This window comes from Sturnus vulgaris, chromosome 8, assembly GCF_052056855.1.
Source record: "Sturnus vulgaris isolate bStuVul1 chromosome 8, bStuVul1.hap1, whole genome shotgun sequence".
NCBI classification, from domain to species: Eukaryota; Metazoa; Chordata; class Aves; order Passeriformes; family Sturnidae; genus Sturnus; species Sturnus vulgaris.
In genome coordinates this window covers 20,792,218-20,818,230 of record NC_142250.1, presented here as the reverse complement: position 1 = coordinate 20,818,230, position 26,013 = coordinate 20,792,218, and the positions used below count along the sequence as shown (strand labels likewise).

General features: G+C 40.3%; 2 protein-coding genes across 3 annotated transcripts in view; both read left to right on the top strand.

The window, feature by feature from the left end:
• ERCC6 (ERCC excision repair 6, chromatin remodeling factor) overlaps window positions 1–12,029 on the top strand; it is a 44,802-nt gene extending 32,773 nt beyond the window's left edge. For both annotated transcript variants that reach the window (XM_014875403.2, XM_014875402.2), the window contains 10 exons: window positions 800–895; window positions 2,688–2,906; window positions 3,587–3,697; window positions 4,142–4,261; window positions 5,261–5,355; window positions 7,131–7,276; window positions 7,361–8,059; window positions 8,661–8,862; window positions 9,188–9,266; window positions 9,662–12,029. In XM_014875403.2, the coding sequence (XP_014730889.2) occupies window positions 800–895; window positions 2,688–2,906; window positions 3,587–3,697; window positions 4,142–4,261; window positions 5,261–5,355; window positions 7,131–7,276; window positions 7,361–8,059; window positions 8,661–8,862; window positions 9,188–9,266; window positions 9,662–10,090 (2,196 nt within the window). In that variant the 3' untranslated portion in view covers window positions 10,091–12,029. The remainder of the gene's footprint in view (window positions 1–799; window positions 896–2,687; window positions 2,907–3,586; window positions 3,698–4,141; window positions 4,262–5,260; window positions 5,356–7,130; window positions 7,277–7,360; window positions 8,060–8,660; window positions 8,863–9,187; window positions 9,267–9,661) is intronic.
• Window positions 12,030–16,956: 4,927 nt separating this feature from the next.
• LOC106852581 (bone morphogenetic protein 7-like) lies at window positions 16,957–22,911 on the top strand. Its single transcript, XM_088168607.1, has 5 exons — window positions 16,957–17,245; window positions 17,353–17,492; window positions 18,195–18,311; window positions 19,459–19,660; window positions 21,297–22,911. Exons 1-5 carry the CDS (start codon window positions 16,957–16,959, stop codon window positions 21,737–21,739), a joined length of 1,191 nt encoding a protein of 396 aa, XP_088024733.1. The 3' UTR covers window positions 21,740–22,911.
• Window positions 22,912–26,013: the final 3,102 nt, after the last annotated feature.

Below are 26,013 nucleotides of genomic sequence, written 5' to 3'. Positions count from 1 at the left end.
TGCTTCAAATTTTCATACTCTGTTCTGACTCCTTTCTTGTCTTCTCCCTCTAAAAGAGAAGTGGACATGTTAGTCTTGACAGTGCTAAATGAAGAAGTAGGCCATACTGTGTATTTGCAGTCTAATGGTCTTTTTTTAACCAATTTTTAAATTTCTATATACTATTTTTAACCAACTTTTTAATGTCTAGATATTAAAGAGTCTGGGCTCTAAAGAATGTGATCATAGGCAGTTTAAACGAAATTGATTTTTGCTCTTGTCAGTCACAGGGCACTACATCAGTTTGATTTAGAGCATAATGCTGGGTGCCTTGCAGGATGCAAGGAAGTGATTTTGTTCCATTTTAGCCCATCAGAGCACCTGAGAAATCATTATATTTCATGCTTAAGGTCTAAAGACAGGACAGATCACGTCTACTAAACTTCTAAGAATTTGCAGTTTGTAAGGGATGTGACAGACACACAATGGAAAGAGTTTACTATAAACAGATTTGAGAGAATGCTAACATTGCAACAGTTACCTCATTAAAACTAGAAAATAGCAGCACTTCCAAAACTAAAGCGATTTGAGGGGAAAATCTAACTTCCGGGAAAGAATGCATTAAACTTCATGAAACTCATTGTAATGATCATTGCATATTCTCTAAAAATTCTTTTTTTTATTATTTCTAGTGATTTCTATGCAGTATCTTTTAACTTAGAATTTCAGTATGTCAAACATCTGTGAAGTTTCATTGTAGTATGTGGTAAAATTCTAAAATTCACACAGGTCGGGTTTGAATGGTTGGTTTTTTTTGTAGGTCCTCTTTTGCCGTTTGACAGAGGAGCAGCGTCAAATCTATCAAAATTACATCAACTCTAAAGAAGTTTACCAGATTCTCAATGGAGACATGCAGGTGGGCATTAATAAGGATAGTGACAGGTAGGGTTTGATGGATCAAATCATGGACTGGCCTTTGCATTCTTCTAGCTGGATTCTGAGCAGTAAGGGAAGCAAACACATTGATCTCTGTTCAGCTTTTGTAGTTGGTTTTTTTTCTCAGAAATGTTAGATGAAATGTATTTGAGTTAGTGATCCATGTCTAGTGACATGAGCAGATAAAATAGAAATGGAATGAGCTTCACAATATGTTTGTGATCTTGGGAACAAATTCTGGCTTTTTGGATGACCTGTTGTAGGTACCATTATGCATGCTTTTAACTAATTGTCAAAGTGAAGCAAAGGAAAAGCATAGTTAGTCCTGAGACTACAGTTCAGGTGTGAAAACGTTGTTATGCAACAGTTGATGATTTCACAGTATTAACAGAAAGCAGAGCAAAGAGCAAACATCCTTGTTACTATCTTACTAGTCACTTCTTATCTTCTGCCTCCATCTCACAATGTTGGTGTTGAAATTGTTGTGGCCAAGTGTAAGGTGTAATTGGGGTACAGTTGCAGTTGCTGGCTGCTGCTGCTGCCTCTGTAGAATCTGCTATTCCTTGTGACTCTCATGTTGCACACATCTGCTCTGTTTGACATTTTTATGCATGCGATGGATGTGTCTCCCTTCCATTTTAGCCCTTGTTTGTAGAAGGAGAGGTATTATGTGTTGGCTGTAATGTGTAATTTGCCATATTTTCTTGTCTTGTGAGCTGTGAAATCCATTCTCCCTGCATACCCAGTGGCTCCAGTCAGTTGTATGGTCAGCATAGCCATATATATTGCAGTCCCATACCTATTACTGTTTTGACTTTAATTTTCCCAATCTCACAAAGATAGAGTGGGGAAGTTTTTTCAAGTGCATAGATAGCCATTTTAGTTATCCCAGTGTAAATTACTTTAAGGAGCTTGTTCTTTTAGAGATGGCTTATGCAAGACTATCTGCAGACATTTCTCAAAGATGTTACAGAATGGGCTATCATATTTACTAGGAATCTGAGAATTTTGAACAGTAAATTTCAATGCTTTTATTAGATTTCTGTGATGACAACAGCAAATCCCAGCTGAAAAGCAACATTGTAAAAACAAACCATAAATTATGGGCAGGCTCATCCAGCTTGTAGTGCTAAAAGATTGAGGGATTCACTGTTTCAAGCTATTCATTTCAAGCTTCAAATTCAAAAATTAATTTCAAGCAAATTCATTTTTCAGAATATTCAGAAATATAAATAGCACTTGTAATATTACTGAATGAATAACTGTATAGAGTCCTTGTAACATGGCATCAAAAGTGGTCATTTCAGTTTTGTATGTTTGTTCAAATATGTTAACTCATATATTCTTTGTTATCATGCATTCTGGTGGGTATACTGACTATCTTCAAGGCCTGTCTTAAGTTACTTGCTAATATGGAAGGAAAGACATGATAATTTCAATAAACAAATTAATGGAATTTCTCCTTTTGAGTAAGAAAACTATGACCTTAGAGCTAGAGAGGGACTGGTTTTATTAGTGTGGAAATTGTTGTAGAATTCCCTTAACATTGTCACCAGAATAGGCTCACAAGTGCATAAAATTTTAGTCACTTTCTCTTGTACTGATTTTTCCTAAAATTTTCCCTTAAACAAGTATTAGCATCACAAGATTATTAAAAACAAACATTGATGGTGAGTAGATTATCTATTACTGTTTATTTTTCTTGTCTACAACCCATATAGATACAAGTATTTGTCATGAAAATAGAAATGTTTTTCTCTTGTATTCTTCAGATTCTCTTAGGGCTATCAACTTTGAGAAAGATTTGCAATCACCCTGATTTTGTTGCTGATAGTCCCAGAATTTTGAAGAGTGTACCTGATGCTGAAGCAGAAGATCCAAATCAGTTTGGATATTGGAAACGTTCTGGAAAAATGATTGTGGTAGAATCCTTGCTGAAAATATGGCACAAGCAAGGTCACAGAGTGCTGTTTTTTACTCAGTCAAGACAGGTAAGATGAGCTAATTGTTTTTAGCTTTAGCTATTACTGTGACTTAAAACATGTCTGTGAGTTCTAAAAACTTGTAAGTAAAGCCAGCTTTTGTAGTGTCTTTCTCATAAAATCAATATCTTATTGAAAAAGTTACTGAAATGATTGATGTCTTTGGAATAAACAGAGACCAGTTCCCAAACTCAGTAAGCTTTACTGGAAGGACACAGCATTGTGGCAGTGGCCTGGTTTCAATATACTGGGTCAAAGCTGTATCAGCTGTACCCATATGCTACCAGGCTGTCCCTGCTGAGTAGCTGCAGGGTTGGTCAGTTTGCATGCTCTGTGCAGTGCCTGTGCATGTCTGATCCTCAGAATCACTTCCTTCTGTGGATTTCCTTGGGATGCTGCACCCCAGTCTGTTTAATTGTCTTAAAGCTGTGGCCCTGGGCTTTCCAGACCAAGACAAATATTCCACTGCATTCAGCTGTGAAATAAATTTTTCCCCATTTACATAAGTTGGTTTTCTGTCATTTAAGAAAGTGTTTCAAGTTTTTCATTGTAATAATTTTTGATTGACACTGCAGTTAGTACCAGAAATTCTTATAGGTTCATCACACAGATGCTGAGTCTTCATGTATTTTCATATATTTCTTCGTGTATTTCTTCTGGATTTCATTAAATCTTTTCCATCACCACAGATGATGCAGATACTTGAAGTCTTTGTGAGATACAGAAACTATTCCTACCTCAGGATGGATGGCACCACAGCAGTAGCTTCTAGACAGCCTCTTGTAGCAAAATACAATGAGGTGAGATGTTCCATCACACACATGAATACATATTAATGAGTATGATTGAGTTCTTCCATTCCTTTTTGTTCTGTTTGAAAATACACTACTTCAGGTTGGAGACACAAAACTGGGGAGTTGAGTAAAATGAAACTCCTGTCTCTGAGAGAGGGGAAAAGTAATCTCTTACTTCACACTTAAATTGGGTTTTCTGCTAAGGAAAGAAACGAGTTTGAGAAAAGGAAAAGCAATTTTATTGGATAACAGCAAATGAAATTTAGATCAAATTATTTATTATTTGTTATTTATTTATTTGTCAAAAGAAATACTCGATGAACAAGGAAATATTTTCCTTTTCTTGACGTCCTTTGCCTAAAATACTGATAAAATAATCCAGGAAATAATTATATTTTAATGTTACATTTTGGTAATCCTTGCTCTAGTAAATTCTCTCCTGTGTCACAGGACAAATCCATATTTCTTTTTCTTCTAACAACCCGTGTTGGTGGCATTGGAGTTAACTTGGTTGGTGCTGACCGAGTTATTATTTATGATCCTGACTGGAATCCCAGTGTAGACACACAGGTGAGTTTGATTTATTACATTCCATTTACCAGCTAAGTTGAAATAAAATTGAAGATGAAATGACACTTCTCTCCTCAGTGTTAAAGCACTATGTTGCTCTTTGCTAAGTTGCTGTTCCCAGCAGTGATCACTTAGGGTGATCACTCCACATTATGATTACGCTTGTGGCAAAGCCAATTTAAGTGGTTCCCACCACATCCCCTCTATGCTGTTACACCTTACCACTCTTCATATTCTTGATTCATGCAGTCAGTTACAGTGCAGTCAAACAAACAGTTCAAATGGTCTGTGTTTTTAAAATAAATAAACCAGATGTTTCTGAAGGGGAAGTACAGCTGTGCAAGCTCTTGAACTGGCAGGACTGTTGGTAGTGACAATGCAGGGTGAGAAAAGGAGAACAGATGCTGCTTAAATTGGCTTTCTCACTAGATAATGATATGTAGCTGTGACCTTTAGAAGTCGTTCACTATCTCATGGTGTGGTAAGACTCTGATTTATCAAATCATGTAGCAGTTATATGGTGCTTACAAGTTCGAGAGAAAAAAGCTTTTTTATAGAATTCCTATGTAGCTCTGAGATCTGCAAGTGTCTGAATTAGAGTGCTCTTAGAGTATCAGTGGTTGGTTCAAGATGCTTGTATGAAAGATTTCAGTTAAGTTAAAGAAGAAAAGATCAAGGGAAAGGTGTGTATTAAAGCTGTACTGTGAAACTTCCTTCTGGAATAAGTCTATATAAAGTACATATTCTAGGTAAAAGTTCCAATTTTAACATAATCTATTGATAATTTTTGCATAGATTTCTTGGTACAATTGAAGAGTTTCTAGGTCTTCTTCCTCTCCTGCTGAGTTATCATACGTTAGTAATCTTATGCTCTAGAAATACCAGTTCTTGAAGTATTTGTTAAATGTCCAAACTGAGTTTGAAGGAGTGTTGCCAGTAGCTCTCTGTCAGACACGTTTGAGAGGCTCATGTCTGGTAACCAAACCTTTTGTGTTCCAGGCTCGGGAGCGTGCTTGGAGAATAGGCCAAAAGAAAGAGGTGACTGTGTATAGGCTGCTCACTGCAGGTACTATTGAGGAGAAGATATACCACAGGTCAGAACAATTTCTTGGATACAGCTGCATGTTCAGGAAAATGTTTGTAGCAAATCCAAGGTGGTGTAACAGTGACGTACCTGTGCATGTGCACACATTGCTTGTAATCCTAAAGTCTGGTCATGATGGGCACCTCATGGAAAACTTTTAAAAGTTTCTTCTGAGAAATGGAGAACCTTTTTCTCATACTAGACTCCCAGCTGTACTGCTCCATCCCTAGCTGCAAGACCCATGTGCTAAGTGTACCTTATCAGTCTGTTAACAGCTTTGTCCAGCACATCCAGAATTCACTGTAAAACAGAATATGAGGCATAGACAGAAAACAGTGAGCACCTTATTCAGAACATGAGACTCAACAAGTCTGAAATGCATATTCAAATCATCAAGTTCTTTATATTCTCCTTGGGATGTATCAAGATGTATGTGGTACATATATCTATTTACTACTGTGCAAACCCAATTTGATTTTATTCCCAATTCATTCCAAAGTGAAAGAATTAAATCCCAATAACTACCAGTCATATTCATGTTATTTATTCCAAAATGTAGCTAAAGCCTATAAAGTGCTTGTATTTCAAAATCAATGAAGTCTTTTTGGTTTGCTTTCCCATTCAGCTTTTTCAGTAGTTAGCTTCACTCACATGAATTCCAGATGAATGTACATGGGAATGCTGTGTCTAGACTTCATTCTTCAGAACTGAAATACCCTCTTGGAAAATTCAGATGAACTAAAAGCTCTAAATAATGAAATGCCCACGCTTACTGAATGCCTTTTTTTCAGTCTGTTTTGCCACATGGACACAAAGCATCTGCTGTTGTTTGGTTTGCATCCCTCTGGCACACTTCTGTTTGAACAACACTGATTGCATCAAGGAATTGGACTCTTAACAGTCGGGACAACCATCAGAAATTAATTTCTTTCCAGAACAGTGCAGTGGACCTTGAACTTTAAGAAGTTGTCTTTTCTGGTTTCCTGTGTTTTCTTGCCTGCAAATTAAAACTTAGCTTTTGACCACTGGGTTTAAAAATAGTTTCCCTGCTTAATGTCAGTAGAACCAAAAGTGTGATGAAAAGTGTTTGAGAGAACTGGTTTCCAGTTTCATTTAGGGATGTATTTTTTGTACAGAATAAAACAGCTTTTGCTCTAGGCACTATGTAGTACAAATGTGGCACAGAAGCAGTTTTACCAATACTAGAAGATTTCTTGCAGCTTTGTTCTCCTACAGATTTGTTCCTTTTGGTCCTCTGCAGGTGGGCTCTTTTCTTCTCAGCCACGAGTCTGATTCCCCTTTTCAGTGGCTGTCATCCAGTCATCACCATCAAACTGAGCTACTCTGCTGCTTTTGATTCCTTCAGTCAATTGAACCCATAAAACATTGTCATTTTAAGAAGCTCTTGTTTTTCTTTCAGGAGCTTTCTGGTTGTTTAATTGTTACATATGCAAGCTTTTCAATTTTAATGGACAAAAAGTTCTAGCTGTGAAGTTATTTATTGCTTAGTTAAGGGATGCCTCATAGGACATCTCAGGATGGTGGTTACCTGTTGTGTTATGGGGTTGTTGCAAAATAATAAGTCCCTGTGTTTAACAGTTTTCTTGGTTGTTTGAAAGTTACTAACTCAAGATGGTCTTTTGTAAACTAACATCGTCTTCCCACTGCTTAATTGTTCTGCAGGGTAATGTTTGTGCTTATAGTTTTCTGTTTAAGTACTGTACTCAGTACTTAAACATAGCTAGACATTGTTTCATGCACAAAATACTTTTTTTTCTCTTTTAGACAAATCTTCAAGCAGTTTTTAACAAACAGAGTGCTGAAAGACCCTAAGCAGAATCGCTTCTTCAAATCCAATGACCTGTATGAACTGTTTACTCTGAACAGCCCAGATGTGTCTCAGGGAACAGAAACAAGTGCTATTTTTGCAGGTACATGGGGTTTTTTCTATTTGTTTGGAAGAAGAAATGTCTTAATTGTTAATTAAATGGATACTAATTTCATTCATCCCTCAGGTACTGGTTCAGATGTTCAAGTTCCAAAGCCACCTGAAAATGGTACTTCTAAACGTGATACCCATCTAGCAGAAAGCAGCTCACCCAAGAAGATCAAGTCCTCCAATTCCTGTTCCTCCACACACATGAAAGATACTTCTTCTAAAGCAATAGAGACAAGTGAGGAAACCAAGGGAAATTTGGAAGCCTTTGACCAAAATAGCTATGCAAAAGATAATGCACAAGCTGCTACTGATATAAATTCATTCAATAAAAGCAAGGAGGAATGCTTGGAAAGTGATGACAAATGCATGTCCCAGTCGGTGCCATGCAGTGCAGGGTCTTCAGAGCAGGCTGAATGTCTGACTGCTGTGGTGGCTGGTGAAGGACATGGAGCAGCTAATGCAGATGCCAGGAAAGATCTTAGCCCTACTTGTGATGCAGCTGGCTCTTCGGAAAAGCAGGGTGCTAAAACCGAAGATGGGCAATTTGATAGTAATCATTATAAGTGTATCTCAAAAACAAAGCACCAGGTGGATATACTGTCACATGAGAGCCACAAAGACAAGTCTAAGAAGAAACATCACAAAGATGCCAAATTTGAAGGAAAGCGCATTCCTCATCTAGTCAAACAAAAGCAATACAGAAAAGAGAACAGTGAAGAGCAAGACTCAAAGAAAAATGATGACTATGTCTTGCAGAAACTTTTCAAAAAATCAGGTAACAGTTGTTATTTGGCTGCTGACTAAACAGAGGTATATAAAACCTGTGCAAATGAGGGAAAAAGCAGATCTGTTACTCTGATGGTTAGAGCTACAATACAAAACATGTTTGTTCTGTTACTTTAGTGGAACTTAAAATGTTCATTGTTTTAATTTAATTTAAATTTAATTCCAGTTACAAATTTGCTAATTACTTTGGCACAAACTGTTCAGCGAGATCCCGCATTTCTAGATATGGAAGTATATGCAGTGTTTCTCCTGGATATTTCCAGGATGTAATCAACCTTCATTTACAAAAGGGTTTCATTTCTGTCTATCCTGTCCATAACAATGGAAAATATCAATTTGCCCACATAATTGCCAGGTCTGTTGTGAATAATGAGCTCATCAGCACACCAGAAGTGATTTGCTGTCAGATTGATTACTTAACTGATAAAGAAGGGGGTTCTCTCATTAGAAATTACTATACTGACGTGCTTAATATAATCACCCTGAAGAAGGAAAAATGCCATTGTGGCATTCACTTGAAAAGTGAGTGTTTGATTTTCACATAAATTAAAGAGATGTCCTCCTTCACCTTTTGTATCCTCTGGTTTTAGGGGTACACAGTGTTATGAAGCATGATGCCATTATGGATGCTTCCAATGCAGACCATGTGCTGGAGGAAGCAGAAGCGAGCAGAGTGGCCCAGGACGCCTTGAGAGCCCTAAGACTCTCTCGTCAGCAGTGTTTAGGAGCTGCTTCTGGTGTGCCAACCTGGACAGGCACGAGTGGTCTTTCAGGTGCACCATCAGGAATAAAGTGAGTTCAGTTCTCACTCTGCTTTCCCAAAAATTCAGGAGTTGCTTAGGATGTTAAAGATCTACTTTTTTTATCTTGGTATTTGCAGTAACATGCATCAAAGTCATGTGCATGTTTTATATTTAATATAGACATGAAAGCATATTACAAGTGTAGGTAGTCTGTTCTGAAGTACAAAGAAAGCATTATTGTTGCACAGTAGAAGAGAGCTTAGCAGAGGGCTCTTGAGAACCCTAAAACACAAACCCACTATGTCTTTGAAAAAGCTATCCTAGTCATTTTGAGAAGAATATTTCATGGAGTTAATTCTTTCATGGGTTTTTAGGAGTCGGTTTGGTCAAAAAAGAAACTCCATGCTGCTTTCTTCACATTCCACTTGTGCATCACCTGCAAAGAAGCACAAGGTAAGAAACACAAGCTAATATTTCTGTTTTAATAGCTGGTATGTGTGAAGTGTTACAATTTATGTGATACCTCTGACTTACACTGCAGATGTGTCATACACATTTGTTGTGTGATTATGTAGAATTCTAGAATTTTTAGTTACTGGTGAATTTGATTTTTTGTTTTGATGAAGTCTAGTTAAATACAGCAGTCACAAATTGCACCGTGGTTTGCTTATCTGTCTCAAGACCTGCAATGCTTTTCTTTTGCTTCCTAAGTTCTAAAGTTGAGACCAGAATACATCACCTCTTTCTTTTATATTTCAGATGACCAAGTTCTGAGTGGCAGATTTTGTTTAATAGATTCTGTGGTCTCAAAATGCAACTTTCCCCACAGTCTGTATGTTTATTTGCAGGATGGAGATACAATAAAGAAACAAAATATAAAGAAGTGTAATTCCAGTGAGCACTTCAATGGAAAATCTGGAGAATCGTCATCCAGTGCTCTGGACTCTTCATCTTTATTAGCTCGCATGAGGGCAAGAAACCACCTTGTTTTACCCCAGCAGACAAGGAATGAAGGTGATGAGAATCATCAGCCAGCGCCTGCCCCAGCCCGAGGTTCCACAGAGTACGATGAACTGCTTGTGGATCTGCGGAACTTCCTGGCATTCCAGGCGCGCGTGGATGGCGAGGCCAGCACTCAGGAACTGCTGCAGGAGTTTGAGTCCAAACTGCCTGCAGAGCACTCGTGTGTCTTCAGAGAGCTGCTCCGCAATATCTGCACCTTCCATAGGAGCCCGAACGGGGAAGGGGTCTGGAGGCTAAAGCCGGAATTCCGATGACCTTTGAGCAGTGAAGGCGCCTCTCTTGTGTCCAGCTGACCACCGTTCTCCTCTCAATGGAGGAACATTGTGTGACATTGAAAGTATTCTCTATTCCTGAATTAATTAATGCCTTGAACAGTCAGTGGTGCAGGACTTGTTGCAGGCTTAAAGCTAACTTAATTTCTGATTTATACTATTTATATAAAAGTGCCATCTACCTCATAGATGAAACAATACAAAATATCAGCACCTTTTCTTCAAAAGAAATCTTAATATAAATGGGATGAAGAATATATACTGACCTTTTATTACAGTAAGAACCATGGATGTTGCCATGGGTTATAAGACTTTGATTTCTGTGAAATTCCAGAAAACTACTTCCTTGATTTTCTGTTTATTACTTGAATAGGGCACACAGTGTGCCATCAAAAAAAAAAAAAAATAGGGGTGGGGGGAAAATGGTAGTAGATAGCATGAGAGATTCGCTTGTACTGACAAGTGCATCACAATCATTTTATGTAGCTTTCATCAGTAGTGAGAATTTTGTTGTAATGTTTAACTAACTTGGGAAACAATTCTAATGCCATGGAGGTTTAATCACCAAAAAATGGAAGGCGTGGCAGGATACTGAGTTAACTGACAATTGATAATTATGAAAAACTTACTAAATTCCAGAACACTCATTAACACCATAATCAGCAATCCAGTTACAGTCCCATACACCACTGGCAAGTGCTTGTTCTACAGTATTTCTTAAAACTGAAGCTACAATAACTGTTCTGTTTTTCACAGGTTGTGGACTTAGAATTGAAATCTCATTAAATGTTCATATGTTTCACTGTGATTTTTGGCCAGTTACCTCCTAGCACTTAAAATTTTATACCTTAACATAGACTGGGGTGTTATCTGGTGAGAAGAATGTCACTGTATTTTACTCACCATAATACTTTTTGGGCATAGTTGGAGCATATATAGAAGTTACATATCGTTCATCTTCTATAGGTAGGAAAAACTTAGTTTCCTGACAGTTGGGTAACTTCTAATATCAGTTATTTGTAGCAAATCCAAGTACAGCATTGGGTCTGTCTTCAGGTACTCGTGTGCTGCACAAGGAAGTTTTAAGGTGGAAAATGTGGACAGATTTTGAGAAGAAAACCACATTGTTGCAGCAACATTAAATTACTGTATGGCTTAAACTAGGAGTAGTTAAATATGCCTAATATCCTTCCTATCCCTAAGCTATGGAAAGCTGAGCTACTTTTAGCTTTTTTGTTCATTGTGAAATTATCTTGTTTACTTTAAGTGGAAGTACAAGTATTCAAAAATGAATGGTGATGCAAGAATACAAACTTTCTTTTTGTAAAAGAAACCTTTAAGAGACTTCCAATGGCTTTTCTTCTTGGTTTTGCTCAGTGATAAAGGGTGTGTAGAGATTTGCAAGAAGTGATGCTTCTTGGCTTTTCAGAGCTGGAAGTGGACAGGGCAGGCAGTTCAAGAATGTTTGTTTTCCTAATAGCATTTGAAGATGGAACTTCTAACATCTTTCTCTGATACTATTTATATTCACTTACATTCCTTCTTTCAAAAAAAAAGTGAAACAACGAACTTGGGCTGCAACTGCTGTTGATATGACTTGAAATGGGTCACAAAGAGAATAAAAACAAACTAATATTTCTGTCTTCAAAGCTCTAAGGAATTTGGTTTGGGTGTCATGTTCCCATGCATCTCTACCTATCCCAGCAAGAAACCATGAATTCAGCAGTCAGCAGAGCTGCTGTTGTCAACTTACTTGTTAGTTTTGGTGTCCTGTTTTATTTATACTCCCAATTTTAAAGATATAGTTCCTGTATAATAAGGAGAGTTTGCAGCTTCTTGATCTGTTAATGTAAATAGATTTGCATGTACTTTTTGTAAATTCTTGGCTTTTATGGACTTATTAAAAAAGGAAAAACAAAAATGTGTTCTAGAAGTCATTGGGCACTGGGAAGAGTGGGCAGAGAGGCATCTTCTCCTGTATGCTGTGCACTGACCAAATGATTCATATTATCTTTAATTATATTTCCATTATTCATACAATTTCAAATTATGCATCCTAACTAGTTTTTTTTCAGTACTTGAATTTGCTGAAAATCGTTGAAGGACTGAATTAGTACTAATGTAATACTAAAAAAATATTTTTAAGTAGTTAATCTCAAAAGCATATAAGAGTAAAGGTTTACAGACTGATTTATAGGTAAAAGTTTTTCTAGAATATAATATAGCTACTATACATTTTGATGTAGAAGAGTTATTTCAGAAGAATTCTACTTTGTTCCATAAAACATCTGATTTTTGTTTGTTTAGCTTTACCTGTGTAAAGTGAATACCTTTCACTTTTCACAGAATATGGGAAGCAGTTTTCCTGTATGCTGTGCACTGACCGAATGATTCATATTATATTTAATTTTATTTCTATTATTTGTACAATTTCAAATTATGCATCCTAACTAGTTTTTTTCCAGTACTTGCATTTGTTGAAGATCTTTAATGATGATGTTTTCCCTTGTCCTCCCATCCCATCCTCCTTTTACATGATTCCTGGCGCTTATTCTCCTGTGTTCACTCTTTTGCTGAAGATATATAGAACTAAATTTTGACATAGAGAAAAAAGACTTAGCTAAAGGTTATAGGCCTTTGACTTTTCTGGATTATAATGACCCAGCACAAAAGAAATGTAAGATGCTTAATGGATAGACTGATTAGAAATGGTGATTAAAAACGGTATTTTTAAATACCTACTTCTGTCTGTAGCTCAGCCTCTTTTCAAAGGTCTGCACCATGTGGAGAATTGAGTCTGTTGCAGATAATAAATGTCATCCTCCCAAAAAAAGCTGTAAAGAAATGGGGTTTTACATCTTCAGGTGACAGTCACCTAGAGACAATTGTACTCAAGTCATAGGATCAGCTTTGTTTTTGATTCCAAGATTGCTAAACTTGGCTAAATTTTACTGTCTTCTACTACTGCAATTCTCTGCCCTTCAATAGGCTGTAACAGAAGGGACAAACTTGAAAGTTACTTTCTTTTCCTCCTATACTAAAATAATTTTATTTTTAAAATAAGGAACTGAGTACATGAATAATTAAACTGGTGGGATAATATCTAACTTGAATTCTTGCATACTGCTGTGATTCATATGTAAAATCCAGTCATTACAGCTTAAGCCCTCTTAAAGGGAGGAGGTGTTAAAGAACAGTGGGACAGCTGTGTCTCAGTGATTCAGCAAGGAAGAATGATGCAAAGTCTTGTGCTGCTGGTAGCTGTGCCTTCTAAAAAGATATATAAAGATGGTGAAAAATTTAAATGTGAAGAGACCCTATAGCAACTTTATCCAAAATTGACGTATTTCCAGTGTATGGGCTAAGAAATTAATAAATTCCTTCCTAATTTTTCCTCATGTTTTACATTGGGTAACATAGTCACTGAGATGATTTAAAATGTGGAGTAATCTGCCTGCTTGGTCTTTGAGGAGTAGGAGTGTCTGGAATTTCCTGCTATAAACCTCTGGGTAGCATTGGATGCAATACTCTAATTCGTGCATTGGTTTCTCCATCTGATGGATACAGATGCAATCCATCTTTCAGGTCCTTCAAAAATGCTTCAAGAAATGATAGTACAGTACAAAGAAGTCCTGGTTGGAAAAACAGGTAATATGGCGTTTTATTGTCTAGATCATTAATTCAGCAACTCTAATTCATACAAAACTGTCATAGAAAATTGCTGAGAGTGCAGTTTTTGAAGGGCTTGCATAGGGCACATGTCTAGGAGTCAGGATGTGCTGGCGAGTCTGCACTGGGGAGTTTATCTCCTCTGGGAGAAGTATTTATATATTGGATACGTGGTAAAAACACTCTACTACTTAGGGCCATTTATAATGTCCATGTTCCAACAGTCAGGCTAAATGCTGAATATACTAAATGCTTACTAACTCAGTGGCTCTCCCCATCTACCCAGCCTCATGGGATTGCTATTCTAGGCTCTGGGGTGATGTCACCACTCCTACTTCACACAGTATTGCTGATGTGGTACAGTCCTGTGCCTTCAGCTGAGACCTAGTAGATGAAGCTTTCCTTAGTAATTCTTAACTTGTTCTGGTGGCCGTAGTTTTGCTACCTCTCCTACCACTAAAAAGTAAAGAGGAATCTGGCATCTTTCATGACAGGGCCATTCCTCTTTTCTTTTGTAAATGGGCCTAAGCTGCTATGGAACTGAGTGAAACACCTGGTGTTCTTGCTCCTTCACAGAGCAGGAAAGTAATCTTCTTTTCCCCAGAAAGAATAGGCATGTTGTGATTCATGAAATTATGAACTACAGAACCAGCGCAGAAAACAGGAAGTGTCAGGTGGTTGTGTTAAGAAAGAAGCAGTTTCTTCTGCTGCTCTACCCACGGGCTCTTACTGTTCATGCTAATGTGACACAAATGAGAGAAGGGAGGGTGTCTTCTGACCTGAGCTCTTCCTTTCTGAACAGCAGGGTTGGACTCGCCCTTCAGTCCAAACTTGATAAAGTTCTGAAATGCTCAATGAAGGCTCCCAAGTTTGCTCTGCCCACCAATGATAACCATGCAATAACCGTGCTTTTTCAATATTGCTATTCTGTATTCATCACAGCGGCATCAAAGGTGATGTGGCAGGCTGTATAATAAATAGCCCCATTCTTACCCATAGGCTATACCTGAAAGCCACATGATTGTGAGCTCTTCAGACCCAACAAGCTGTTTATCCAGTCATTTGAGAGAGAAGGGAAAGCAATGCCAATGCTGAACTCTAGAGAATCCATCTAAAATTTTAACTTAACCATCTATCATAGTTCCCTACAGATTCACAGCTTTTCCTGGGCTCCCAAAGCCACACTGCTCACAACACGTCAGTTGAGAGAACCTATTTTTATTGTACAGAACAGGGAGGTTGAAGCCTTGCACTAATTGCAAACCGGGACTTAGAATCATCAGAGGAGCTATGACCAACTCCTGCACAAGGCTTACATAAGTGGTGAGTCATGCAGTCTTACGAAAGAATAGGGAGAGAGGCTTTCATTATGTTGTTTGCCTAATCGGAAATATGAAAATAAAAGAACACAGCACTCAGTGGGTTACGTTTGGCTAACAGTAGGCTGAAATTTCTGCAGTTGCACTACGATAGAGGCATTTCGTTGTTTGTGGTCCCAGCTTATATTAAGCAGAGAGGATTTTTTTCATAAATCTTTGCCTCTGGGGCAGAGTTAAGGTTCTTTGGGAACCCTAGCTATGTGTTCCCAGACATTAATGTCTGGAAGCAGCACCATGAGAATAAAAATGAAGGTATATGCCTAGGGAGGATACTGGGAGTAAACGAAGAGGGTAGGGTTTGTGAGGATAAGCACGTGAAGAAGCAGTGGAGTGGAAGCAAAGCTTTTTAGGGTTGACTGAAAAACAGTTTAGTGATGATTTCTCCTGTCTTATCAGTCTCTTTCCAAGCTCTCAGGCAGGTAGCTGAATGGGTATTATTTTAGCAGCACTGTTGTTAGGCATGAGCTGAGGTACCTACAGCCCTCAGAAGACAACTGGAGAATTTTGAGGATCAAAGTGGACTGAAGCTTTATGTGCAGCAACAGCGCTCTTTACCCTGGTCTGATGCAACCATCACTGTTTCTCATTTTCCTCCACTAGTCTTTTGCACTTCATGGGGCAAAAATTTGGGACTGTGTGGCACTGTGGCCTCCTTGTCCCCACCTTATTCTTCTATAGGTCCACCTGGTTGCTTAATGCAAGTACTCCTGTCTAACATCGTGTGGCTAAGCAGAGGAGCCAGTAGACATTTTTATGTTTCCCACAAAATACCTCCCAATACCTTCCTGCCTGGAAAGAGATCCCAGCACAGTGTGACACAAGCAGAACAGGCACTGCACTTTCTGACTTCCATCAGGAAGATCTATTTGCTCCTCTGTAAGTTGCCAGACTGCCTTGAAAAGGACGACTACCCTCAGGACTGGGGTGGGTTCGTTTGGGTTGGTTTTCCATTTTAGTATTTCTTCGGGGGTGGGGGTGTGGAATCCCCTTCGTCAACCAATGGATGGAAAAAAAGGCAAATTATTGAAAGGTGGTTGACACTGGGAAATAGTTAAGCCTTAAAATAGCTCTTCGGAATGTGTATTCCTGCCCCTATCCCTGGACACTTGGAAGCCTGGCTGTTCTTGCTGCACTGCACTATCAGAACCCCAGACTGTCCTTAAAGCCTCCCCCGCTAGGCAGCACTAGGGCCGGACTTGGAGCCTGGGGAACTGCAGCCTCCGTCCTGCAGCCCGGCCGAGCCCCGGCACCGGGACCGCCCCAGCGGCGATTCCTCAGGGATGGGAAGGGAACGGGGATCCCGGGCATCCCTCAGGCTGTGGGATGGGAAGGGACCAGGGATCCCGGGCAGGGAAGGTCACGCCCACGTCCCAATATACTTTTTATTGTTGCTAAAACGACAGGAAACAGCACATGGGCTCAGCAGCCTCCAAATCAAAGCGGTTTTCGGCTGAAAAAGAAGACGGCCGATTTAAAGGACGGGGGTTTCGCAATTCCGGTGCTCTTGACTGACACCCGGCCCTTCTCCCGGCAGCCCGAGCCCCGAGCCGCTCGCTCTGATGCCGAGGAGCGCACGGCGATGTCCCATTGAGTCCTTAAGCGCCGCTGATGGCCGGGGCGCGGCGCGGCCGCCCCTGCCCGCGGCCTTTGGCCCTCAGGGCTGCCGGCCCTGACCGGCGCTGCGCGCACTCGCCGGGCCGCGCCCAACCGGGCCGGGCCGGGCCCCCGCAAGGGCCGCTGCCCCCTCACACAGCGCGGTCACGGCCGCGGGGCCCCCGAGGCGGCCCGGCCGAGCCGTCCATGGCGACCCGCCCGCCGTGCCTGTGGCTGTGCCTGGCCGGGCTGCTGAGCCTGCGGGCGGCGAACGCGCTGCCCCTGCGCCCCGACCCGCGGGACGAGGTGCTGGCGGCGGCCTTGCAGCGCCTGCGGGAGGTCTTCGACATCGAGGAGCTGCCGCCCGACGTGCTGCCCCGCAAGAAGCCGCCCCAGTTCATGGTGGATCTCTTCAACAAGGTGGCCGACGCCAACGGCATCACCCGCGCCCCGGGGCTGCTGCAGGGGGACGTGGTGCGCAGCTTCGAGGACAGAGGTGGGCCCGGGGCGGCGGGGCCCAGCCCGCGCCGAATCCCCGCGGATCGCTGGGCGGGCGCAGGCCCGGCGGGGCTGGCGTGGTTCCTAAAGAAGGGTCTTTTCCAGTTCACGTGGACCACCACCACTTCTACTTCGACATCAGCGCCATGGAGAAGGGCGAGCAGATGCTGAAAGCCGAGTTCAGGGTCTTCAAGCTCAGGAGGACACATCGGTACAAAAGGTCCGAGGTGCAACACTTCTGCAAAGTAAGTGGGGAAATAGTTAAACGCTTAATTCTGCTATCTTTTTTACTAATACTGAAAATAAGAAGTGCACCTACGTGTGACACAAACCTGCTTTATTGTTATTTTTGTTTTGTCATCCTCAAGAAGTCATGCAAAGTTTTGATTTTGGCAGTGCGCTGTCCTTTGTGCTATGACAGTGAGCTTTCCCTAAAGATGCCAACGTCAGACCTATAGCAAATCAAACTGTACTCTTCTGGGATTTGAGATGTTTCGAAATTCGAATTGAAATTTATCTGCTGGAGCTGCTCCGAAAAATAGTAATAGCAGCCGGAAATTCATGGGAAAACAGGGCGGGTAAGGAAATTAAATGTATCTATTCCTCTGACAAAGGGCAGGATTGGACTTTTTGCAAACCTGGAGACAAATATGTGGAAGAACTTTGATGGTATCAGGTGTTCAAAGCAGGAGAAAAATGGTCAGGATCTATAATCTGGTATCTGCCTCTTAACACATCTGGAAGTAAATGTATTTAGCAATGACTAATTTTCTTTTAAACTGTCCAAAATCTATTTTTTTATCTCTTTTAGAACGACAGTACGGTTTTACAGTTGTGAGGTAGTGGAAACCTGCATAGTCTTCATCCTCCTATTCTGCTGTAAGAAAATCAAATTAATCAAAATCAAATTAATTTCTTATTGTTTTTGTGGTATTGCTGTTATTTAGGTGGAAGTGTTTGAGCTCTTGGAGAGTGCAAATAAGCCACAGAAAAAACATCTCATTTCATCAAGATTATTGTCCCTCTATGGAGAAGGCTGGGAAGTCTTCAACGTCACACAGACAGTAAGCAGAGAAGTCTGACTTATTTTTACTTCTAAAACTTTTAGAATGACATCTTGTAACTCCAGCATTGCCAATAAGCTGAGTTTTGTGGTCAATTCAAACAGAAGAACAGCAGCGGAGGGAGAAGCTTTCTCTCTACCCTTATAAGTACACCTGGGGCTACCTGAATTAAAGAAGTGTTTATGAGCTGCTAAGAGCAAAAGCATGGTGAGGATTGAGTAACCCAAACATAGACGATGGAGGGAAGTCAGGCCAAGTATGTAGTTGTGATGAAAATCTTGAGTTAGTCCTCAGACTGCCAAAGCAATTGGCATTGGTTTCATACTAAGAGTAGATTTTCACTTCTCCTTTTTATTCTGGCAACATTTCGGTAGAGCAGTATGCTTCAACGTTGTGTTTCTGGAGTTTATCTTGGTTGGATTGCCTGTCATTCAGCTTCCCCCATAGACTTCTGTATTTGTGAGCTTCAAGATTTGTTTCCATAAATTGTAAGAGTAGGTGAATGCCCTTCCATAACAAAAGAACGCACATATGGTTTAAAACTGTACTCTGGGATGGTGTTTTTCATTGCCTAAGCTTTATGATCTGACTGAACAGCATGCTTGGATGATTGGTTGAGTTCTGTCTCAAGTCATGATATTCCTGCTAGAGAATAGCCTGGCCTTATCTATCAGTGTGTAATTATAACAACTGGGTAAGTAAATTTGCTTGATTGTGAATTTCTTCAAATTCAGTGGTTTTTAGATTTATATGAGTCTTAATGGTATGTAAAGTCTGGAGAGTTCATATTACTGTGTTGAGATTGCTATGAAAAATAAATTTCTGAAAGTCAGAGAGAGTTTATTTTAATATTAACTTCTACACTCAAGTGTTCACTGGTAAATTCTTTGAAATTAATAATCTTTCTGTAAATGTAGCTTTGGGGAATGCATATGCTATTTTGTATTTTTAAGTGCCGAATTACTGGTTTAAATATTAAACTCAGTGGAATCTCAGCTATACAGTTATTTCATTTCTATTATAATATATGCCTTTATGCTCTCATAGCTTGTTGCCTATTCTCTTTTCCTAATATAAACGTTGCTTAATCACAATGCTGTAATTAGAATACTGAAACAATATTTTTTCTTTTCCCTGTCTTCACCAGGTTTCCAAGTGGGTTGGAAACAGCAACTCCAACCATGGCTTTTGGATAACAACGACACATGTTTCCAAGAATGCAGTGGAACACGATGTGGTTACATTTGCCAAGAGCCAGGGCACTTTTCAGGAGAGTAGAAATGCTCTCCTTATCCTCTTCACGAAGAGTAACAAACGGAGGTCTCACAGCTTTGTACCTTCTGCTGCAAGTAAGTGCACTTTTAGAATATGAATTGCCTGTTCACCTTCTGTTACCTCCTGCTACCTCATGTTGACCTAACCTCAGTTGTTTACTTGCAGTATTGAACAGATTTGAAGTTCAGCTTTGTCAGTGATCAAAATTTGATTTGATAGTACTTGCTAGTAGGTCGCCAGCATCCTAAGTTGCCCCTCCCCTCACAAAAATTGTATGTGCCAGAAATATTAGTTAATCCTAAGGGGAATCTGGTTTATTTAGTTTGTTAAGGGGTGGGAGTTCTATTTTTTAAGTACTACTTATATTATTTTTGTGGTGGTGAAATTTGCCTGAATATTGTATGTTAGGTTTAGACTTTAAAAAAACTCAGTGACCTGGAATACTGTGTCAAAATTCTGGCAAAGTATCTGTAAATAGAGTCATTAAGTGTGATTTTAAGAGTGAAAGAGGTTGTTAAATAAGCAATTTTAACTTCTCTGTCCTTGGCTTGGTTTTTTAGCACCTGTTTAACTTCAATGACTAATTAGCATTGTGACTAAAGGCTGCTTTCATCAAAGACAACGCCCTCGAGCCTTTAAATAGAAAACAGTGTCTTACAGCTCCCACTGGCTTTGGTGTAAAATCGGCTAAGGCTGGATTTTAGGGCCTGATAAATGCAAAGAGCAAAAGTTTTGAAGGAGGAGCAAAAGCCACGCTGTTATGGCTTTCCAGGCTTTTCTGATAAACGGTTGTATTTGCATATCAGAAAGAAGCTAGGTAGGACAATATTAAGTAGATGGTGAAATCGATTAAAAATAAAAAATAAAAATAATAATGAGGCTGGCCTGCTTATTTTTGTTTTCCAAATAAAAATTAATAGTGAAATCCTAGATCCAGTTTAATGAGCATCAAGCTCTGCACGGGATAGTGTGTCAGGATTGAGAAATTTCTTGACAAAGAAACTCTCTAGACCTGCCCCTGGTTAGTGGTCAGTGACCACACAGATTGTTCTGCATATCAGTCAGTTTCAGCTTGTGTCCATGGATCTCCATGGACCTTAGGGCTTCTCAGAAGATACTTTAAGAAAGCATCCTATTGTCAGTAGGCTTCATTCTTTAGCAGTGTTATCTAAACCTGGGGGTGGCTTTTTTAGGATCAAAAATTTGAAAAATATATTTTTTACAATGTTTCTTCACACATTATCAAGTTACTGCACATTCTTGATTTGCAAGTGTATGAGTAGAGTTCCTGGCAGAATATTGGAGAATAAGGCTGTAATCTCCACCCTCTGTTAGCCCTGCCCAGAATAATGTGTATTGTAGTTGTGGCTCTATGAAGACAGTTAATACCATACTGCCCAGATTCAGCCCTGAAGAAAGACTGTGGAATTCACAGAATATTTGGTAGATCATTGCGTTTTTCTTTTCCATTTCTGCTGAATTGGGGCTTTTCCAGGGCACAAAGTGAAACACAACATTTGGCAGATTTGAAAGTATGGCTGAAATGGCAATTGAATACACACCCCTTCTGGTGCATTCACAGGTTAGGTGCCATGTTAAAATCTGCTCTGAAGACTTTGATACAGATTTATTTAGTACACTTTCATGCAGAATCCTGTACTTAGGAAATGAACTTTGTTTGTGAAATATTAACATACAGTTTCCTTTCAGGATCAGAAGCAAGCCGTGCCAAACCTGATGCCTCCCGTGTTTCTCATGCCACTGATGTGGAGGAAAGCAGCAGGGCCAGCATGAGCAGGAGACCCCGCTCAGCCGCTGCTGCCAGAGGCCCCTTTACAGCCTGTCACCGGAGGGAGCTCTATGTAGACTTCCATGCTATTGGCTGGTCAGGGTGGATTATTCACCCAAGTGGATACAATGCATTTTACTGCAGAGGATCCTGCATCTTCCCTTTGGGGGAAAGTCTAAATGCAACGAACCATGCTACAGTTCAGTCCATTGTTTATACACTGAAGCTGTCTCAAGATGTCAGCATGCCCTGCTGTGTGCCAGATGAATTGAAGTCCCTCAATCTTCTCTACTTTGATGACAAACAGAATGTCGTCCTTAAAAATTATAAAGACATGGTGGCAACAAGGTGTGGTTGTCATTAGCAAGACTTTTTTTTTTCTCTTCATTTGGTGTGCAACTGGATTCAGTTCCCCATTTGCCACTGAAGATACCAACGGAGATGGCATTTCAGTTCACAGGGCAGGAGAGACAGAACCTGGTCTGTGTTTCAAATCCTTCTCCTCTCACCATGGCTGTGTGGACAGGTGGCTGGCTTGTGAAGAGCTGCAGACTTTAAGACGTCCGTGAAGTGCTCTTTGAGTGCCTGTACACCAAAGAAATTATTAAAATCAAGAACTTGCTATGTGAAGGAATTGAAACACATTAAGTTGACTGTTCAAATTATGGTCTTGTTCTGTATACCGAGGCTCAAAATTTTCAGTGATTTAACAGGCATGGCATCCTGCCTCAATCTAGGATGGGATGCAGGTGTCTGAGTATCAGTTTTGGCTGCATGATCCAGTGGGGATGTGCAGTCCTACTTTGAGCTCTCAGGGTTAGTATTTGCCCAGAGGTAATTTCAGAGGTCTCTACCACTTGCAGATCATGCATTACCAGGAAGTGGACTTCTTCCCCTGAGCTCAATGCAGCTCTACTAAATGCAGAGACCTCCTCATAAGTCCCTATGGGACTTGCTAGCCAGTCTGAAGGAGCCCATGGGTCAGTATTTGTCTGGGAATCAGCATACTTGGCTTCTAACTCAGGGTTGCAACTCTATGGCGAGGCCAGTGCCTGTCTCTGTGAGGGCTGTTCGGGTGTGTGGCACCAGAGATTGCCTTTGTGTATTTACTGTACTGTGAGATCCTAAGCTTGGGTCAGAATGCTCTGGTTTAGCAAAAAGAAAGAAACCCATGAAGCTTTGGAGGTCCATGAGGATACGCTAGATACTGGCCTGGTCAGGTGTCTGAGGCGAGTTTGGTGAAGTGTAGTTGCTGCTGCTTCCCTTCCCTTCTTCAAAGAATAAGGGGACATAGGCTTGGATGGGGCCCCTTGAGATCTTTCAGTCTTGCTACAATTTCATGCAGGTAACCAGCCCATTGTCACTCCTCAGTCAATTAATTGAGTTGTATCTTAAGTGTGTTTTGGTTTCTTGTCTCCATTAACCCTTGAAGGAGACTGACCTCTCACAGAATGTGGCATCTCCCATGGGCAGAATCTTCATGGAGAATTTTTTTACTCCAATGAGATGTAAAAAAAGAAAAAAAATGTAATGTTTTTATTTCTGTAAATACTGATATCTGTAATAAATTTATTTTATTTAAAACCCAGACACTTGGGTATATTAAATTAATCTGTAATATAAAATGATAATTTTTAAATAAATGTAATGTAACATTGGTGTGGTTCGTTTGCATTTATGTTGTATTTGAACCTCTTTCCTAGAGTCATGAATCAAATAGTTTCCCAGAAGAGAGGACATTCCCAATGGCTTCAGTGGGTACTGTATCAAGTCCTCTGTGTCAAGGAGTATAACAGATAAGGAGAATAGACATGCTTCCCTTCAGGGAATATCCAGTAGTTATTCCTCAAGTGAAAGCTTTTGATCTTGGCTGCCCTGCTGAAGTGGAATGTAAATCTGGTAGCAGGGTGGTTCTAACTGCTGCATCAGCCACACCCAGCCATGGGACTCAGTGTCATTGCCAAAGGGACCTTGGGAAGCATAGAGGCCATGAAGGATCTCCTTTTACTGTTTCATTTCCATGCTGCTCTTTTGCACTTTTCCCTTTTCACTGCAGAAGTACCTGTGGTGTTTTAGCTTTGTACGAACCACACCTTGGGAGTGGCAAAATGCATCTACAGTGAGAGTCTGGACGAGGTTGTTTCTGAATTGTGACTTCAGCTGATGTTTTACCCTGTTTCTTTTGGTAGAGGCCCTAAGAGCTGAAGCCAGAAGTTTTTACTGGCAGAATTTGGAGTGGATTGGCAGAGGCAGGTTCTGTGTCCTACACCACATCTTCTGTGCACGCATGACAAATGCTTCCAGCACCATCAGCTGTGTATCAGCTTCATCCTTCACTGCTCAACCCAGAGAACTGACCATTGTTTTTCTAGGGTATCTTAATGTGTTTCTTCTTGTTTCAGATGCCAGGGGAAAAAAAGAATTTTCTACTGGAAAGCAAGTATGATTAATAAATAAATGATGGGCACACTGAATATTAGCTAACATAGTGCTGTCCTACAATAGGTGAAATATGCACAAGCAAGCTAGCAGCACTAGGTAGTTTTGCACACATTAAATTATTTTTTTTTCTGCACCACTCAACTTAGTCTTATTATGCCCCATTAAACCCTGATAATTAAAACAAAATATATTGGAATTGTTTATCCTGGACTTTGTAAGGAAATGAGGTTCATAATAATGCCAAGAGAAAAAATTTACACTACACCACAACTTGTAATTAGAATAACAATTAAGTACAAGTAGGCTTTTTTTTCCCTTTTTTGCTTTGTTTTGGTTTACTTTAGAATAAAGGAGAAAATTCTTCTTATTCATTAACTGGAACATGTAAAAATTCCAAAATAAGAAGAAAATCCTACCCATGATAAAGCTGAAGGGTTACATTCAGCCTCATGACAAAGCGTTTGGTTCGAGTTTGGAACTGAAGTGGTCCAGGCATGTGAGGTTATGTGCAGTCACACTCTGCCCCTTCAGGTGGCGAGAGCACTAAGCCCCGTCCTGACAGCACGGCCCTGGGGTCTCAGTATGTTGTGGGAGAGAGCCAACGGTAAAGAGCACAAATTCATAAGAGTGGTCTCCTGTTTGTAGAAATGTTTGTTTTAAGGGATTTCTGTGATGCTCCTTTCATAAGATACAGATGATAGGAAGGTGCTCCTTGGCACTAAAGCAGGAGAAAGGTTATGCTGGGGGTGTCCTGGAACAAGTAATGCAGGAAAGATGGGCTTGGGGAAATGAATCTGGTTTCTTTTTTGGTTTGTTTGTTTGGGTTTTTGTTTGTTTTTTGGTTTTGTTTGGATTTTTGTTTGTTCTTTGTTTTGTTTGGGGGGGAGGGGATAGGCTGGGGAAGAAGAGAAAACTTATATGTGCCTGCCCTGAGGAAGCTGGATCACAGCAGTGCTGTAAGCTCATTTCTATCCACTCTACAGGCTTGAAAATGCTGTTTGGTATGAGGCAATCTTCTAGGAATGCTCGGTGTTTCTTCCAGACTGCCAAGAGTAATTACTATGGTTCCTGTTCTTCTTGTAGGAAATGGGGCAATTATTTGAAAGACCCATGGAGGATAGTCTTTATTCATAGTCCTGGAGTTTGTCTCCGGGAAAGAGGAGTGTCTGGGTGTCTATGGTAAATTCCAGGCCTTTCCCACAGGTACCAAACCCTCCAGACTTCACCAGTCCCTTCCTTTCAGATTGCACATGCAAATGTGTGTATACTGTGGGTTCATTCTTATGTACACTCGTGCACATGCATTCATGTTCAGAGGCAGCTTCACTCCTGGTACATCCCAAAGGATGGTGCAACTTTCCAGGAACTGAGATGGAGAGCTCGGGCTAATGTGAGAACATTGCCACATCCAGAGGGTGCATTTCAATGGCTTTGTGCAGAAGTATGTCACACCTGGGCCACTTCTCTCCTGCCCTGGAGTGCAGCTCACCTACAAGGAGAGTAGTTAGTAGGTGTGAATTTGCCTTACCTTTGGTGAATGAGACAATTGTGGATTAAAGCAGATAATGAAATGTTTTATTTCTTCCCATTGGGTTTATTGCTAGAAGCCATTCCCAGAATAAGGGGGACTGCTAATTTTCTGTTGTCACAGGATGTGTGCAGCTTTAGATTCATGCATATACTAACTGCCCTTATTCAGAGCTAGTCCAAGGCCTGTCTTATTGTGGAAAGCAAAAGCTGCAGATTTTCCCTGAGAAAATGACCTGATACTGAGAAATCACTAAACTTTAACTGAAACCTCCATTTGGTGATGCTGTAAATTCAGGCCTTGTGACACCAAGCAGTATTATAGCATAAACCCCAGTGTGCTGGTTCAGATTTGCTCACAGAAACTTTGCTTGGTTAATCATCAGATTACATGGAATTGTCAGGCAGCACAAACCAGTGTTGTATTTAAAAATCTGAGTAGACTTTTTACTGTGATCCACGCTGTAATCAACTCTTCATCTGCATCAAATTTTCTGCTGAATGTGCTGAACCAGTGTTTGTGGCCAAGCAAATGTGTCTTTGAAAGCCATAGACTGAAAGGCCTTCCCTTTGAAGTCTTTATTCACGACTCTTGGTTAGAAGACTTGTTTTATCCAGGAAGAAGCACCTTTTTTATGATATCTTCACTAAAAACCCAGACAATCCCCC

Bases quoted from the DNA above. Each gene is read 5' to 3' on its own strand.
- LOC106852581 (XM_088168607.1), top strand. From the start codon at position 16,957: ATGGCGACCCGCCCGCCGTGCCTGTGGCTGTGCCTGGCCGGGCTGCTG. The intron at 17,246-17,352 runs GTGGGCCCGGGG...GGTCTTTTCCAG, and splicing joins GCGCAGCTTCGAGGACAGAG to TTCACGTGGACCACCACCAC. The intron at 19,661-21,296 runs GTAAGTGCACTT...GTTTCCTTTCAG, and splicing joins CTTTGTACCTTCTGCTGCAA to GATCAGAAGCAAGCCGTGCC.